Source organism: Pleurodeles waltl, chromosome 4_2 (assembly GCF_031143425.1).
Source record: "Pleurodeles waltl isolate 20211129_DDA chromosome 4_2, aPleWal1.hap1.20221129, whole genome shotgun sequence".
In the NCBI taxonomy this organism is placed as follows: domain Eukaryota; kingdom Metazoa; phylum Chordata; class Amphibia; order Caudata; family Salamandridae; genus Pleurodeles; species Pleurodeles waltl.
The window spans coordinates 562,429,971-562,448,544 of record NC_090443.1 but is presented as its reverse complement, the minus strand read 5'-3'; the positions used below and the strand labels follow the sequence as shown (position 1 = coordinate 562,448,544).

At 44.7% G+C, this 18,574-nt stretch overlaps 1 protein-coding gene across 2 annotated transcripts in view; it reads right to left on the bottom strand.

The window, feature by feature from the left end:
- The window catches only part of KCNT2 (potassium sodium-activated channel subfamily T member 2), a 2,196,588-nt gene that overhangs the window by 166,411 nt on the left and 2,011,603 nt on the right, over positions 1 to 18,574 (bottom strand). For both annotated transcript variants that reach the window (XM_069233351.1, XM_069233350.1), the window contains one exon: positions 14,273 to 14,407. In XM_069233351.1, coding sequence (XP_069089452.1) covers positions 14,273 to 14,407 — 135 coding nt within the window. The remainder of the gene's footprint in view (positions 1 to 14,272; positions 14,408 to 18,574) is intronic.

Sequence of the window (18,574 nt, the reverse complement as noted above, 5' to 3'; positions counted from 1 at the left end):
TGCATAGGCAACATTCTGTGCACTGATGTGGTAAGAATATTTTGTAGGGTATGCTTTTTGGAGAGACTTGCCTTCAGCCAAAGCTTTCACAGCAGTCAGAATTTCATTATCCAGTCTTGTCTGGGAACAAGTCACTTCAGCCACAGAAGCCGTAGCTACTGTGGACTTGGCTGCTTCATCAGCCAAAGTGTTTCCGATAATGTGTACTCCTACACGTTGGTGGCCCAGTGTATGTACTACATGGACAGACGGTAACTTATCCTTGAGATCAGCCACCCTCTGCCACAATGTTTTATGTTTTATGGTGTTCCCTTTGGAGTCTCCAAATCTGTTCAGTTTCAAATGATTATCATTGAAGTCTGGATGCAGTAGTATGAGTCACAGACAATTAAAGTCACTAATCCTGACTCTGTGTGTTCTAGCTCTAGAATAAGGGCTTTGAGTTCAGCCAGCTGAGCTGTGCAGTCCCCTAGTGTCTGTGTGTAGGTACTGTGAGGGTGGAAAACTCCATCCTTCATCACTTCACTCACGGCTGCGCAAGAGGCTGAATATTGATATTTGGTACCTACAGCTGGTTTTGCTGAACCGTCAGTGTCAATGACAGTATGGTATCTGTCAAGTGGTAAAATATCTAGAAGAGTGGGGTACTCCTGTTCGTATCTGAGAAATTCATGTGTCTGAAGTTTTGGATCAAAGATGCGGTCAAGATTGGTGTTACTCAGGAAGGGTGCACACTGAATCCAGTGTGGATGTAATGCTTTAGCGTTAAGAACGCTTGCTTTGGTGACGGCATCTAAGGCTGGCACTGGGGTAACGACAATGATGCATTTCCCATGGGCAAGTTGACTCTCCTTAATAACAGCCATCTGAACTGCAGTCAGAATTTTTTCTGTGGGTGCAAAACATTGTTCTGCATCAGAATATAAATGAGATTTGTATGCTATGGGCACTGTGTCATCCTCGTTAAAGGTGACATAAGTAAACCCAATTGCACCAGCAATTATTCTGATGGCCCAATTTGTTTTGTTGTCATGTGTGTGCAAAAGTTTGCTTCTAGCATGTCCTGTTGCAATTCCCTAAGGATGCGTGTGTGTTCAACTGTCCAGTGTCTGCTAGAAATATCAGGGTGTATTAAGTCACAGAGTGGCTTGATATGTTGTACAGAAATATATGTTCTGCCACAATTAAAGAAACCAAGTCAAGACAGTAGTTTCTTAAGAGTCTTAGGTGGGTGAAGTTGTGTACATTTCTCTAAAAAGTGCGGGCCAGGCTCTTCCCCTCGTTTGATAGCTCATATCCCAGGAACAGTATGCTGAGAAAGGCTATTTTACTTTTCCTAAAATTGAATTTGTAGCCAAGGGCTGCGAATCCTAAGAGGATCCGATTGACTCTAGCAAGATGAATGTTGAGGTCGTCATCTGTGAGACAGATGTCATCCACGTAGGACAAGGTCTTGGGATCAATATCATGCAATATTGATGCTACACGGGCTGAGACCAGCCTGGGCTCTTCTTGTAGCCTAGGGGTAAACGGCAAAAGTATTTTTCTTAGCCAAATGAGAATGCACTCAGGTCCCGACTTTCGTGTGCTAAGGTTTGGCAGAAGCAACCGTTGGAAATATCCATAGTTGTTTTTTATTTTTTACGCACTATATTGTTAATTAGTGCTGTGCTATCCGAATGTTGTGTAGCGTATGTGCGTGTATGACTGTTTAAGTGTCTGTAATCTAAGACTATTCTATAAGAATGGTTAGATTTTGCAACTGGGAATAACAGGTTATTCATTGCAGAGACACAGGGTTCAATTACTCCCTGGTATTCGAGCTGAGTGTTCAACAGGCTATTGTGGCTGAGGTTGGGGTGTAGACTTGATAGGTATTACATGACAAGGAGAATCCTTGTCCCAACCTACATGATTGTGGAATAATGCAGGTGCCTGCACCAAAGCCCAATTGACAGCGTAGGCTTGGTTTACCGCCTCCAGAACAAGATCAGAGAAAGAAGGCAAAATGACATCTTCCCCTTGTGGGAGCTTACGGATGTGCTCTGGTGGCCAGTTCCTTTTGGCCAGCAGGATATCACAACTGAGTTCATCCTAAAATATCACACCAATGTTGCGCTCCACGTCTCCCTCAATTTGGATATTTAAATCATAAACCCTGTCGGGTAGGAGAACGAGGCCATCCGCAGTCTCAACTGCAATGAAATCGCTAGTTGCTGTTGCATCCAGATGATCTTTCAGACTCTGGCGACATATCGCGACCTCTACCGTGCTGTCTGACAGTGTCACTGCACACGTCTTGTTCACAGCAATGTTCTCAAGTGTACTGGCATTTGTAATTGACAGTGCTGACACCTTTTTATTTTTAAACTGTGGCTTTTGTTGTGGGGACTTTTCTTCTTTTATGTCTGAAGACTGTGGTGAGTCTTTCTTCTGTTTCATGTATTCAGGACCTCGATCAGGACGGCCCCATCTCTCGCTACGTCTATCCGGTGCATCCTGAAAGGAACAAGAGGGACGTGAATCAGTATATCTGTCAGGAGCTTTAACATTTTCTCTATTTATGAGAGTGTATCTCCTTTCTGAGTTCTCCGGAAGTGGAGAATCTGCTCGCTGATTTTGTCTATCTTTACATTGTTTTTCTTTATCCCAGGGCTTCTTAGAACCCTCCTGTGCCTGTTTAATACCTTCCTTAGGAATGGTACTCTGTAATTCGAGCTTCTTCGGCTTGGCTCCCAAACTATCCCATCCTTTACTAGTATAGGTGTCGGAAATCATTTTCGGTAGCTCTTTCTCCCGGTCCACATGTGGAATCTCTCAGAGACGCTGGCGTATTGCCAGTGCTACCGCTTCCTCTTTGATATTACTGAGTATTATTGAGGAGACGGTTTTTCATCCCCAAATCTAGGGCTGGTGCAGCCCAGAGCTCATTCTGTATTTGTTTTAACACTTCCGGCAAATTGGCAAGTGTCGGGGTACCATGTGTGGTAGCATAAATTGCAGCGAAGACGATACCCCATGTGGCGCAATCATCCACCAAAGGAAACCATCCCGAAGGGCAAGCACATAGTGAGAACTCTGTTTCTCCTGTGGTCCTGTATGGGGAAACACAGCTTCCAACTGATTTGTTTTCTGTGCTATCCAGAACAGTATTTTCTCTCATTCTTATAGCATATTTATACTTTGGCGTTAGACGCGTCTAGCGCCAAAGTTCATGGAGTTAGCGTTATTTTTTTGCGTGAACACCTTCCTTGCGTTAATGAGATGCAAGGTAGGCGTTCCCGTCTTAAAAAATGACTCCCAGACATGTGCGTGGTATTTATACTCCCGGGCAAAAATCACGCCCGGGAGTGGGCGGGGCAAAAAACCCCGCATTTGCGCCTCTTTTTAACGCCTGGGTCAGGGCAGGTGTTAAGGGACCTGTGGGCTCAGAATGAGCCCAGAGGTGCCCTCCCCTGCCCCCAGGGACACCCCCTGCCACCCTTGCCCACCCCAGGAGGACACCCAAGGATGGAGGGACCCATCCCAGGGAAGAAAAGGTAAGTTGTGGTAAGTATTTTTTTTTTTTTTTTGTGGCATGGGGGGCCTGATTTGTGCCCCCCTACATGCCACTATGCCCAATGACCATGCCCAGGGGACACAAGTCCCCTGGGCATGGCCATTGGGCAAGGGGGCATGACTCCTGTCTTTGCTAAGACAGGAGTCATGTTAATGGCGTCTGGGCGCCCCAAAAAAATGGCACAAATCGGGTTAAGACGATTTTTTTTGACTCAGCCTGACTTGCCCCATTTTGGGACGCCCAAACGCCATTTTCCCTACGCCGGCGCTGCCTGGTGTACGTCGTTTTTTTTCACGCACACCTGGCAGCGCCGGTCGGCTAACGCCGGCTAACGCCATTCAATAAATACGGCGCCCGCATGGCGCTTCAGAATGGCGTTAGCCGGCGCTAATTTTTTTGCTGCAAAACTGCGTTAGCGCAGTTTTGCGTCAAAAAGTATAAATATGGCCCTGTATGTCTATATACATCATCACTTTCAAATACCAAAAAGTGCTTCATTTCAGTTAACATAGAATCAACTATCTGGACATTCTAATTATCAGATACAACACCAGCTGTGATTACATCTGTCATAGAAATTTTGAATACATAGGGAATGACCTCAGTAGGCCCATTTATATTGAATGGAACTTTGTCCCACACAATCCCATTAGGAATTGGTATAGCTGAAATGTTCTGAAGGGACAAGTCTCTTCGGACTTTCTGTAAGGAATGATATGGAGTTGAGACTTGATCCACGAGCTCAACTGAGGAGCGTTCTGCAAGTTAATGACCATTTATAAGTAAAAAGAAAACAGTCACGAAACCAATCCATAAAAGCAATGCAAAAACATATCAAGCAGAACCATAAATAGTTTTATGGGTGAGTTAAATAGTTATGTTTAAGCCATAGGTACAGCTCATGTGTCTTTGAAGCATCTTCAATTACTGGAGTGGATGAGTCTGAAGAAAAATCATCAATTTCGATGAAATACCCAGAGGCAGTCTCTGCAAACGCAGGAGCAGGTGCATTACTGGTGGATGTATCCTCTTCACGTGGAGGCTCATAGTAGATGGTGTTGTCAGTTTGTGTAGTGTTGGTGTAGAGAACAGTCAAATCTTGGACAGGTGCCGTCGTTTACATGGTAACTGGAAAGAGCAAGAGCACATTTTCTGCCCTCCCCATGGTCGAGGAGGTATTTGTAGCATCGTTGGATATGCTTGTGTAGTCATAAGTAGTGTTGTTATTTCTGCTTTGAAGAGGTATATCCTGTTGGGTAGTGAGAGGGGACTGTGAACTACCCAAGGGACCTCTGGGTCTACTGTGCCGGATCGGCCACATGGTGAAGTTTGACGTTGTCAACGGAAATTAATCTTTTTCCTTTGGAACCAGGTAGCGGTGGTATGATGATCGTTCTGGTACCTTGTACTCCCAGGACTGGGAACGGTACTCTGTAAGATGGACCGAATTACTTCTTCACATCGATCTTCTCACGTACCAGATCACCAACTTTAGGAATCTTGCCAGTGGAAGTTGTTGGTAAATCCCTTATTCCTAATGTGGCACCACTGGTGGATGATTTATCATCATGAAATTGCTGAAGGTCCTGTAAAACAGTGAGACGTTCATGTATGTCAAAAGGTGTGTCTGCTGCCACCAAACCAGGGCCATCAAGATCTGGGACATACATAGTGTAGGAAGTTGGCTCTGTATGTACTATTTCAAAGTAAGAAATAGCATGCACAGAGTCCAAGGGTTACCCTTAGAGGTACGATAGTGGCAAAAAGAGATAATTCTAATGCTCTATTTTGTGGTAGTGTGGTCGAGCAGTAGGCTTATCAGAGGATAGTGTTAAGCATTTGTTGTACACACACAGGCAATAAATGAGGAACACACACTCAAAGACAATTCCAGGCCAATAGGTTTTTGTATAGAAAATTATCTTTTCTTAGTTTATTTTAAGAACCACAGGTTCAAGATTTACAATCAATACTTCAAATGAAAGGTATTTCACTCAGGTATCATAGGAACTTTGAATCAGCAAAATAGCATGTACAGTTTTCACAAAAATTGCAATAAGCTATTTTAAAACTAGACACTGCAAATTTCAACACTTCCTGGGGGAGGTAAGTATTTGTTAGTTTTGTAGGTAAGTAAACCACCTACAGGGTTAAAAGTTGGGTCCAAGGTAGCCCACCGTTGGGGGTTCAGGGCAACCCCTAAGGTACCACACCAGCAGCTCAGGGCCAGTCAGGTGCAGAGGTCAAAGTGGTGCCCAAAACACATAGGTTTCAATGGAGAAGGGGGTGCCCCGATTCCAGTCTGCCAGCAGGTAGGTACCCGCGTCTTCAGAGGGCAGACCAGGGGGGTTTTGTAGGGCACTGGGGGGGACACAAGTCAGCACAAAAAGTACACCCTCAGCAGCACGGGGGCGGCCGGGTGCAGAGTGCAAACAGGTGTCGGGTTTGAAATGGAGTTTAATGGGAGACCCGGGGGTCTCTTCAGCGAAGCAGGCAGGCAAGGGGGGGGGGGGCTCCTCGGGGTAGCCACCACCTGGGCAAGGGAGAGGGCCACCTGGGGGTCGCTTCTGCACTGGAGGTCGGATCCTTCAGGTCCTGGGGGCTGCGGGTGCAGTGTCTTTACCAGGTGTCGGGTTCTTATAAGCAGGCAGTCGCGGTCAGGAGGAGCCTCTGGATTCCCTATGCAGGCGTCGCTGGGGGGGCTAAAGGGGGTCAACTCTGGATACTCACAGGGTCGCAGTCACCGGGGAGTCCTCCCTGTAGTGTTGTTTCTCCGCAGGTCGGGCCGGGGGCGTCGGGTGCAGAGTGGAAAGTCTCACGCTTCCGGCGGGAAACGTGCAGTCCTTTAAAGTTTGTTTCTTTGTTGCAAAGTTGTTTCTTCTTTGGAGCAGAGCCGCTGTCCTCGGGAGTTCTTGGTCCTTTTAGATGCAGGGTAGTCCTCTGAGGCTTCAGAGGTCGCTGGACCCTGGGGGACGCGTCGCTGGTGCCGTTTTTCTTGAAGTGGGGAGACAGGCCGGTAGGGCTGGGGCCAAGGCAGTTGGTGTCTCTGTCTTCTCTGCAGGGCTTTCAGGTCAGCAGTCCTTCTTCGTCCTAGGTTACAGGAATCTATCTTGCTAGGTTCTGGGAGCCCCTAAATACTCAATTTAGGGGGGTGTTTAGGTCTGGGGGGTTAGTAGCCAATGACTACTTGTCCTGAGGGTGGCTACACCCTCTTTGTGCCTCCTCCCTGAGGGGAGGGGGGCACATCCCTAATCCTATTGGGGGAATCCTCCATCTGCAAGATGGAGGATTTCTAAAAGTCAGAGTCACCTCAGCTCAGGACACCTTAGGGGTTGTCCTGACTGGCCAGTGACTCCTCCTTGTTTTTCTCATTATCTCCTCCGGCCTTGCCGCCAAAAGTTGGGCCGTGGCCGGAGGGGGCGGGCATCTCCACTAGCTGGAGTGCCCTGTGGCGCTGTAACAAAGGGGGTGAGCCTTTGAGGCTCACCTCCAGGTGTTACAGTTCCTGCAGGGGGAGGTGAGAATCACCTCCACCCAGTACAGGCTTTGTTACTAGCCACAGAGTGACAAAGGCACTCTCCCCATGTGGCCAGCAACATGTCTGGTGTGTGGCAGGCTGGCAAAACTAGTCAGCCCACACTGGAAGTCGGGTATGTTTTCAGGGGGCATCTCTAAGATGCCCTCTGGGGTGTATTTCACAATAAAATGTACACTGACATCAGTGTGCATTTATTGTGCTGAGAAGTTTGATACCAAACTTCCCAGTTTTCAGTGTAGCCATTATGGTGCTGTGGAGTTCGTGTTTGACAGACTCCCAGACCATATACTCTTATGGCTACCTTGCACTTACAATGTCTAAGGTTTTGCTTAGACACTGTAGGGGCATAGGGCTCATGCACCTATGCCCTCACCTATGGTATAGTGCACCCGGCCTTAGGGCTGTAGAGGCCTGCTAGAGGGGTGACTTATCTATGCCATAGGCAGTGTGAGGTTGGCATGGCACCCTGAGGGGAGTGCCATGTCGACTTAGTCATTTTCTCCCCACCAGCACACACAAGCTGGCAAGCAGTGTGTCTGTGCTGAGTGAGGGGTCCCCAGGGTGGCATAAGACATACTGCAGCCCTTAGAGACCTTCCCTGGCATCAGGGCCCTTGGTACCAGGGGTACCAGTTACAAGGGACTTACCTGGATGCCAGGGTGTGCCAATTGTGGAAACAAAGGTACAAGTTAGGGAAAGAACACTGGTGCTGGGGCCTGGTTAGCAGGCCTCAGCACACTTTCAAATCATAACTTGGCATCAGCAAAGGCACAAAGTCAGGGGATAACCATGCCAAGGAGGCATTTCCTTACACATTTGTATCCCAAAGAGAACCTCATAGGGAGTGCGTCCCCCCAAGGACCGTCTTGGCACATTATTCAGAGCTTTCCGGACCCCATAAAGGTGATGAAGCCAGCTGCGGCCAGAACCTAATACTCTATCTGTTAATGACTGCTTTAGATCACGGTTCCGCTTCTCCACAACCGAATTTCCCTCGGGATGGTATGCGAGGAGTAATGGAATTCAACACCTATCATCCCCATGCTGTCCCTGAATGGCTTAGAGGCAAATACAGGGCTGTGTACCTGGATCATTGCGGTCCACTCCAACTGCATATGTACCGATAAAGATCAGCAAGTCTTTTATAACAGTTCGAGCGTCAGCCGACCGCTGTGGCCAGACCCACAGAATCTACAGTAACTAAGATGTATTTGTATGCACCATCAGGTTGGAGTGGACCGCAATGATCCAGGTACACACATTGTACTGGCCTGCTGGACACTAAGTGGGATGTCTGCAGTGGGCGTTTCATGTTTGAGCCCTTGATTTGCTGCCAAATGTCACAACAAGGACATATTGTTTTGTCTGTTTGCATAGACCTGGCTACCAGAACTGTTTCTGTAAGAGTGTTACTGTGGCCGAGACACCAGCATGAGCAGAAGTGACACCGTCATGCGCTGCTCTTATTAGATCTAATCTCTGGTCTTGATTGGGGATGCTCTATCTCCAATCTCAGGAATTGTTGCATAGGCAACATTCTGTGCACTGATGTGGTAAGAATATTTTGTAGGGTATGCTTTTTGGAGAGACTTGCCTTCAGCCAAAGCTTTCACAGCAGTCAGAATTTCATTATCCAGTCTTGTCTGGGAACAAGTCACTTCAGCCACAGAAGCCGTAGCTACTGTGGACTTGGCTGCTTCATCAGCCAAAGTGTTTCCGATAATGTGTACTCCTACACGTTGGTGGCCTAGTGTATGTACTACATGGACAGACGGTAACTTATCCTTGAGATCAGCCACCCTCTGCCACAATGTTTTATGTTTTATGGTGTTCCCTTTGGAGTCTCCAAATCTGTTCAGTTTCAAATGATTATCATTGAAGTCTGGATGCAGTAGTATGAGTCACAGACAATTAAAGTCACTAATCCTGACTCTGTGTGTTCTAGCTCTAGAATAAGGGCTTTGAGTTCAGCCAGCTGAGCTGTGCAGTCCCCTAGTGTCTGTGTGTAGGTACTGTGAGGGTGGAAAACTCCATCCTTCATCACTTCACTCACGGCTGCGCAAGAGGCTGAATATTGATATTTGGTACCTACAGCTGGTTTTGCTGAACCGTCAGTGTCAATGACAGTATGGTATCTGTCAAGTGGTAAAATATCTAGAAGAGTGGGGTACTCCTGTTCGTATCTGAGAAATTCATGTGTCTGAAGTTTTGGATCAAAGATGCGGTCAAGATTGGTGTTACTCAGGAAGGGTGCACACTGAATCCAGTGTGGATGTAATGCTTTAGCGTTAAGAACGCTTGCTTTGGTGACGGCATCTAAGGCTGGCACTGGGGTAACGACAATGATGCATTTCCCATGGGCAAGTTGACTCTCCTTAATAACAGCCATCTGAACTGCAGTCAGAATTTTTTCTGTGGGTGCAAAACATTGTTCTGCATCAGAATATAAATGAGATTTGTATGCTATGGGCACTGTGTCATCCTCGTTAAAGGTGACATAAGTAAACCCAATTGCACCAGCAATTATTCTGATGGCCCAATTTGTTTTGTTGTCATGTGTGTGCAAAAGTTTGCTTCTAGCATGTCCTGTTGCAATTCCCTAAGGATGCGTGTGTGTTCAACTGTCCAGTGTCTGCTAGAAATATCAGGGTGTATTAAGTCACAGAGTGGCTTGATATGTTGTACAGAAATATATGTTCTGCCACAATTAAAGAAACCAAGTCAAGACAGTAGTTTCTTAAGAGTCTTAGGTGGGTGAAGTTGTGTACATTTCTCTAAAAAGTGCGGGCCAGGCTCTTCCCCTCGTTTGATAGCTCATATCCCAGGAACAGTATGCTGAGAAAGGCTATTTTACTTTTCCTAAAATTGAATTTGTAGCCAAGGGCTGCGAATCCTAAGAGGATCCGATTGACTCTAGCAAGATGAATGTTGAGGTCGTCATCTGTGAGATAGATGTCATCCACGTAGGACAAGGTCTTGGGATCAATATCATGCAATATTGATGCTACACGGGCTGAGACCAGCCTGGGCTCTTCTTGTAGCCTAGGGGTAAACGGCAAAAGTATTTTTCTTAGCCAAATGAGAATGCACTCAGGTCCCGACTTTCGTGTGCTAAGGTTTGGCAGAAGCAACCGTTGGAAATATCCATAGTTGTTTTTTATTTTTTACGCACTATATTGTTAATTAGTGCTGTGCTATCCGAATGTTGTGTAGCGTATGTGCGTGTATGACTGTTTAAGTGTCTGTAATCTAAGACTATTCTATAAGAATGGTTAGATTTTGCAACTGGGAATAACAGGTTATTCATTGCAGAGACACAGGGTTCAATTACTCCCTGGTATTCGAGCTGAGTGTTCAACAGGCTATTGTGGCTGAGGTTGGGGTGTAGACTTGATAGGTATTACATGACAAGGAGAATCCTTGTCCCAACCTACATGATTGTGGAATAATGCAGGTGCCTGCACCAAAGCCCAATTGACAGCGTAGGCTTGGTTTACCGCCTCCAGAACAAGATCAGAGAAAGAAGGCAAAATGACATCTTCCCCTTGTGGGAGCTTACGGATGTGCTCTGGTGGCCAGTTCCTTTTGGCCAGCAGGATATCACAACTGAGTTCATCCTAAAATATCACACCAATGTTGCGCTCCACGTCTCCCTCAATTTGGATATTTAAATCATAAACCCTGTCGGGTAGGAGAACGAGGCCATCCGCAGTCTCAACTGCAATGAAATCGCTAGTTGCTGTTGCATCCAGATGATCTTTCAGACTCTGGCGACATATCGCGACCTCTACCGTGCTGTCTGACAGTGTCACTGCACACGTCTTGTTCACAGCAATGTTCTCAAGTGTACTGGCATTTGTAATTGACAGTGCTGACACCTTTTTATTTTTAAACTGTGGCTTTTGTTGTGGGGACTTTTCTTCTTTTATGTCTGAAGACTGTGGTGAGTCTTTCTTCTGTTTCATGTATTCAGGACCTCGATCAGGACGGCCCCATCTCTCGCTACGTCTATCCGGTGCATCCTGAAAGGAACAAGAGGGACGTGAATCAGTATATCTGTCAGGAGCTTTAACATTTTCTCTATTTATGAGAGTGTATCTCCTTTCTGAGTTCTCCGGAAGTGGAGAATCTGCTCGCTGATTTTGTCTATCTTTACATTGTTTTTCTTTATCCCAGGGCTTCTTAGAACCCTCCTGTGCCTGTTTAATACCTTCCTTAGGAATGGTACTCTGTAATTCGAGCTTCTTCGGCTTGGCTCCCAAACTATCCCATCCTTTACTAGTATAGGTGTCGGAAATCATTTTCGGTAGCTCTTTCTCCCGGTCCACATGTGGAATCTCTCAGAGACGCTGGCGTATTGCCAGTGCTACCGCTTCCTCTTTGATATTACTGAGTATTATTGAGGAGACGGTTTTTCATCCCCAAATCTAGGGCTGGTGCAGCCCAGAGCTCATTCTGTATTTGTTTTAACACTTCCGGCAAATTGGCAAGTGTCGGGGTACCATGTGTGGTAGCATAAATTGCAGCGAAGACGATACCCCATGTGGCGCAATCATCCACCAAAGGAAACCATCCCGAAGGGCAAGCACATAGTGAGAACTCTGTTTCTCCTGTGGTCCTGTATGGGGAAACACAGCTTCCAACTGATTTGTTTTCTGTGCTATCCAGAACAGTATTTTCTCTCATTCTGTGGGTACCTTACCCATGATAGCATGCACTGTTAGTGGATTAATCACAGTAGCCAAATGCTATCCAGCAGGTGCTAGTAGAGCTGGACATGCTGGTGTAGTGTTCAAAGTTCGCATAACGAACTTAACAAGTCGTCTGTAATGTGTTACTATTTCAAGGTATAAGTTTTGCAGGTCTGCTGCCTGCATGTTTTGTATTTCTGTGTGTGGAGTGTATGTGGCAAACATAGGCCACGGTGGTCCTTTATTACCTAAGGGACCTAATCTCACAGGTTGTATTACATGTAGTAGGGCACCTTCATACCAGTTCTGATGCTCCTGATAAGTGAGCAGTATTTCATGATACAGGTATGCTTAGTACCATATTGGTACATTTGCAATTCTGTATGTGTGGAATATGAATGCAGTGTTGTCTTCCTTAGGAAAGTGAACCCAGGAATAAAATGTTTCTGTTTGGTAAGCTTCACTAGCTTCCACTATGAATATAACATCCCCGCCCTCTTCTCTAAAGCCATGCGCAACTAGGTGTAGAGTTAGTGCTTGTCTAGCATTCTTAGGAATTTCTACGACGCTAGCCATATTATGAAATGGGTAAAAGAGATGGAACACCAAGTGGGGAGCAAAGTCCTTTTAAGAGTTTGAGCTCGAACAACCTACAGCCTAATTAGGTATTTCCTGTTCAGCTGAGGAGGATCTTCCCCAAGACCACGGATGTCTCAGTTTAATGGTACTTAGGGTACCTGAAGTATGTGAGACAGTGATAATTGGGGTGTCCATAAATTAGTGCCTAAACACCATCAAGGTGGCGCTATGTTGTAGTTTGACTCTTGCTCTAGGCAAGACTGCTGGTTTAAGGATGACAGTACTTATGTTTGTTGGCGACCATGCCAATCCTGCAACAAATCGCAACTGTCGTCCCAACCCTCCTGGCTCAGAAGCAGCACCTTACCAAAAACCCAAACAATACAAGGTAATTTGTGGCAGCCTTTATGCATGGACTCAAGAATGTGACATCTCAGGGAGTGTTGTAGTTAAACGGAGATTACCCCTTTCTCACATGCACCACATGTCTCAATCAAACACAGGCAATGAAGAAGATGCAGTAAAGTTTCAATAGGTTTTATTTAGCAAAACTGCAATCTGCGATAATTTGCATGGGCTGCAATGAATAGGATAATGAACAGTGGAAGAAACAGAATGGTAAAGACAAGAGTCATTAATACAAAGACCCCCACCATCTTGCAATAATATGTAATGACATGAGATATGATGCATGTCCTAATAACCTAGCATAACGAGCCTAACCTCTAACCTAAAAGAGAGCTAGGTATGTTAAACCTAATCTGCAAGTGCCACATCCATGAGAAGAGGCCCCCATCCCTCGTTACCTTGGAATGAGGTCTCTAGCTCAGACTCCATAGGGACATGAAGACTGGGTCAGTGTCAAGGCGACGTGCAGCATCGATAGCAGCGATGGCATCTGGTCAGAATCCCTCGGACTATCTGTTTAAGTGAGGAGTATTTATACAGATCTGCTTGAACCCCTGACATAGGTCTGTTCCCAAACAATAGATAACAAGACATGCTTGGGGCGGTAATTTATATAAACAATTCCCTCGAAAGCGTGAAGAGGGAAAGCACCTAATGTGAACACCCACAATTCGTTTATCTTTGTCGCTTGATATTGACGCATTAGAGCGGTGGCGCTGGTAATGTAAACTAAAACATGGGCCTAACTAAAAACAAGGCAGCCATCTTAAAAGATTTAATTAAATAAATGTGCTAAAACAGAGCAAGGTAAGTAGGGTAAAAGTCACTAGGTGACGGGGGCACGAGTCTGCAAGCCAAACGCTAAGCTAACTCCTGTATCCCATTAAAACAAACTAGAATTCACTAAACTAAAGAGAGAATTTAATGAGATTGAACCAATTGGCTTAAAAAAAAAAACAATAATGTGAGTTTTTCCGCACCATAGGTTATGTTTGTCTCTGGTATACTCATGTATGCCTGTTGATTTTGCTACCAGACTATTGCGGTAATTACCATGCTTCTTTTTTGTTTCCTGCTAAGCTGTGTTTGAGCAAGATTGGCCCTGGACTACCCTCACTGCCACTACAGGGGTACCTACAAAAAGGCTCTAGATTTGTAGATGTCACCATCACGCTACATCTGATGTGAAATTTTAAAAGAATGATCAATGAGATTCTAACCAGACGTTTTCCTACATGTGTGAAAATAGGGTTGCATGCAGAAATGTGGACATCTACGTGAATGCAGGGTACCTATGGGGTCACTGGTATTGGAGTTAAGTGCTTGGGGTGGGGCATTAGAGAGCACGCTATCCCTTTCTGCAGACTCCCAAATGTTCCCTGTCTAAAAAGCACAATAAAAAGCATGCTTTCTAGAATTAGGGTTCTGGCTATTTGTGATAGTGAGAGATTTAGTGAGAATTTGTTTACCAGAATTGTAGAATTTGAATCAACTTACCGAAAAAGAGTTTGCACATTGACTATCGTTTTGGCATCAGCCATATAGTCTTCCTCTGCACTCATTGTACTTTCCTTGTCCACGACGACCATGTCAGCGGCAAAAGACACGCCGCATCTGAGTAGGTCATCTAAACTTTTTCAGAAACACAAAAAATATGTAACGTATTTGCAGTGCATCACAGTAGTTCACCATATAACATCGATTCTTCTGAATAATCATCATTGCAGAGACAATACCAGACTTAATACACTTTTAACGTGCATTACACAGTGTTGCATCAGACAAACTCTGGACAGGGTATAAGGGTCAAATGGTACTTTTCTGTTATTGATATCTGACTAGAAGGCCACATTTCATTATGTGAAACATACCTTGCTTTAACCTGTTGAGCAAATCAACGCAGGCTTCCTTTAGGCATCACAACAATGAAAATATATCAGATACGTTTTTCATATCTGTTTTCTTTATTTGTGAGAAATATAAAGTCCAATCTTTTAAATACATGATATAATGTTCAGAGGACATGAACATTTCAGAAAACTGAGTGTGAATGTGTAAACTATGAATAATGTGATTTATGTATGATGAACAGCAAAGCAGATAGGAAAATAAGATTGCTGAGGCCCCAAGAGAAAATTAAAATGTAAATACTAATTACTAATGTGAGAATTGATTGCTAGGTCAAGAAAGTATTGTTGCCTAAACATTTAAAAGCATGTCCTGAACATTATGTAACCCGTGCTAAATGATTTACAAAACTTGCTAGGCTGCCACATAGTTCTATTACATGTTTCTTCTAAAACCTCTTCTTGACTTGAAAGATGCTACAAACCTGTCTTAAAACAATAGAACCAGTATAAACTACAACCTCACCTTCCTACTAAACTGCTGTAGTAAGCACTGACGTGTATTTAGAAAATAACAACTGCTGGTATGATAGAAACATTAACATTATGTGAAAAATGGAAATTGATTTGGCGTTACACCCATGTATGTAAAAGTGTTCATGCAGAAGTGAAGGAATACATGTGAAAGGAAGTACGCGAGTCCAATCCCTGCTGTTTGTAAAGAAAAACATTGTTTGACTCTGCAACATCTCAAGAAATGTATATCTTTGTTAATAAATGTAGCAAACAAAATATATATAAAAGCTGTCTTTTGGAAAGAGCATTGTGGATTTCGAGAGGATCGAGCGCAAGAGACGACCACAGTGGCTTCTGCTTTGGGTAGTTACTTTTTCTGCCACTGCTGCTGTTGTAGCTGAGATCCACAGATGAGCAGAGAGCATTATACAGCAACTGAGCTACAGAATAACTAAGATGATATTCGAGAGTGACTGCACTAGCTAAGGAGAGCAGGTATGAGTGCAGAAAACTTTGCGAGAGCCATTCATCTTCAGTCATGTTAGATATAACTGAGTTTTCATTCCACTGCAGATATCGTATTGAGGCTAAGAGAGTCTCAATCAATTGTTTCAGTTTGATATCCGTAAGCACAAGACAGATACACATGGGAAATTTAGTTAATGTAGCAGACTGAATGTTCTTTTCTAACTTCCTCAGACTATGGGACAGTATTCTTTTGACTTATTATATTCTGGAAGACAGAGGCGGACAGAGTAGGGACAGATTCACGACACACCTCAGGCTTGTTTCTGTAACCTTTTGCCTTGATGAATAAAAATTATATTAATTCATCTAAATAAATACTTCAAAATTACTAAAACTCTATTTTCTGACTCTGGAAAACTGACTTGCTAAATAAGTGTATACTTTGAAATTGCCGTTTGCAGCTTACTAAATTTTTCACAGCCACTCCGGTAAAGACCCATACTGAGGGTCTAGACAAAGAACAAGTGGTAGTAGGGAAAGGGAGCACTTTATTAATCAAACTGTGTTTGCGTTTTTAGTAAGGGAGCAGTGCACCCAGCATGAACAATGGATTATTATAAAACTGTGCCGATATTGACAGTTAAACATAGGGAAAACAAGGAAATGACTGCAGGAACAGCAGTATAATAAAACTGAGTGATTAAAACTGTAAAAATAGAGGAATGGTCATTAGTGTTGTGTTGTTTTTATGTTACTAGCGTTGGTATTTTGCTTATCTGAAAACTATTGTTATCAGCAAGTAAGGGATGAAAATTACCAACCAATTAACACCGTTAAACTAAAATTCAATTCCTAAGAATCCCTTGCTTCATATAGGCTTCCTCAGAACAGTTGTATAGTTTCACAACTATTTCACAAATAATTTGTTTATCAATCCAGTAGTCATACAAAACAAATCAAAACCGTTAATACTTGGGACTTGATATGAGGCCTGATTTAGATCTTGTACTGATGAGTAGCCGGACATCTTTGATTCTTTTCTTAAAATAAAAATGATTTTTACTTCTAAATATGATTGAGGTGCATGATGTTTGGCACTTGCACAGTGCACGCACTGTCCATCTACAATGACACCGATCCTCAATTCCACAGATTGAGAAATTTTTTGAGAATCAGACCAATATAGTGGAATAGCAAAAAATCCATATGCCACAAATAATTCCAGTAGAAACCATTTGTAACTGGTCAACAGTAATTTCCACGGAGAACCACGGGTTTGTTCTTGTTTACCTGGCCCCAAACTTTGGCAAAAAGTTGTACAGTGGACAATGGTTTATTCAATCTTACTCAAAGGCTTTACATTAGTACATCAGGCATTTATATTTCTATCTTGCTTCAATGATTTCTGTCTTTTTTCTTCGATTAACTTTTGGAGACAGTTTTCCCTGCCCATATTTGCCCATACTTCCATTTGCTGGCCCTGGCTGGTGTGGGACTTCGTTTCCCAGCTTCCCCTGCTCACAGGAGGGGCCACACTTTGCCATTTAGACGTTAAAAGTGTTGGCAGCTTTGTGCACCATGGGACACTTTGGCGGCAGTTTTCCATATCTGCATTTGCCTGTACTTTACTTATTGGCCCTGGCTGGGGTGGGACTTCATCCCTCAGCTTCCCCTGCTCACAGGAGGGGCTGGACTTTAGCATAGATGCTTTTAAAGCACCAGTGGCTTCCCACAGCTTGGGATGTGCTCAGGCTTAGCATGGGCTGAGGGTGGGTCCGTCCTGTGCATGTCAAGGCCAGGAAGAGGAGAGTTGGGGCTACGCTCTTGGTTTCTCTCCTTTGCTGGTTGCTGTAATGAGACCCTCAGCTGTACTGATGCTTTCCCGTGTTCTCATTTATTTTGTGTCTCGTGGCACTCTTTGACTTGGCTATTAGTGGAGTGTGCTGAGAGACATTTCATCTTGTGACTAGAGTCCAAGAATCCAAATGCACCCGCAGGCGCCTAGAGAAAGAAACAGAGGATTAGCCAAACCACTGAAGACATCGACTCCTTCATAGCCGCAATCGACATCCGCCGCCGACACATCAAGAATGCAAGAAAGAACACACTACAGGAATGCATCAACTTCACACACAACATGAAATAACTTTTCTCAGTCATCAATTAGTTCACAAATCCGCCCTCTGAAGACACCAGCATCCCCCGTCGCAAGACCTATGCAACAAACTTGCCACCTACTTCCACAGCAAGATCCAAGACGTCTACAACAGCTTGTTCCGTAAGACCAATGCAGCACCAGAACCTACGATTGACCCACCCCCCAGAACCTACCCGGACCATCCACAGCTGGTCCACACTCACCACAGAGGAAACAGAAAGCTTCCTGAGCAGCACCCACTCTGGAGCCCCACGGACCCTTTCCCGCACCACATATACATCAGAGCCAGCACATCTATCGTCCCAAGCTCAGGAACACAATAAACCACTCCATCAACACGGGCACCTTCCCCGAGGACTGGAAACACGACCCAAAATAACTTCTGGCCCATCTTGCTGCTGCCCTGTCTGGACAAAGTACTGGAGACAGTCATCAACAAACATGTATGAAATTTCATCGCGGTCAACAACTCTCTGGACAGCTCCCAGTCCTGGTTCGCAGCAACCACATCAAGAAGACAGCTCTTCTTGCAGCCACCGACCACATCCGATAATTTCTAGACCATGGCCACACCACAGCACTCATATTCCTCGACCTCTCAGCGTCCTTCGGCACGGTCTCCCACAGCACACTGTGCACCAGACACCATGACGTAGGAACAGCCCTGAAATGGATCAACTTCTTCCTCTCCAGAAGAACTCAGAGGGTCAGGCTCCCTCCCTATACATATAAACCCACAGGAGTCAGCTGCGAAGTTCCCCAAGGATCCTCTCTGAGTCCAACTCTTTTCAACATATACATGAACCCACT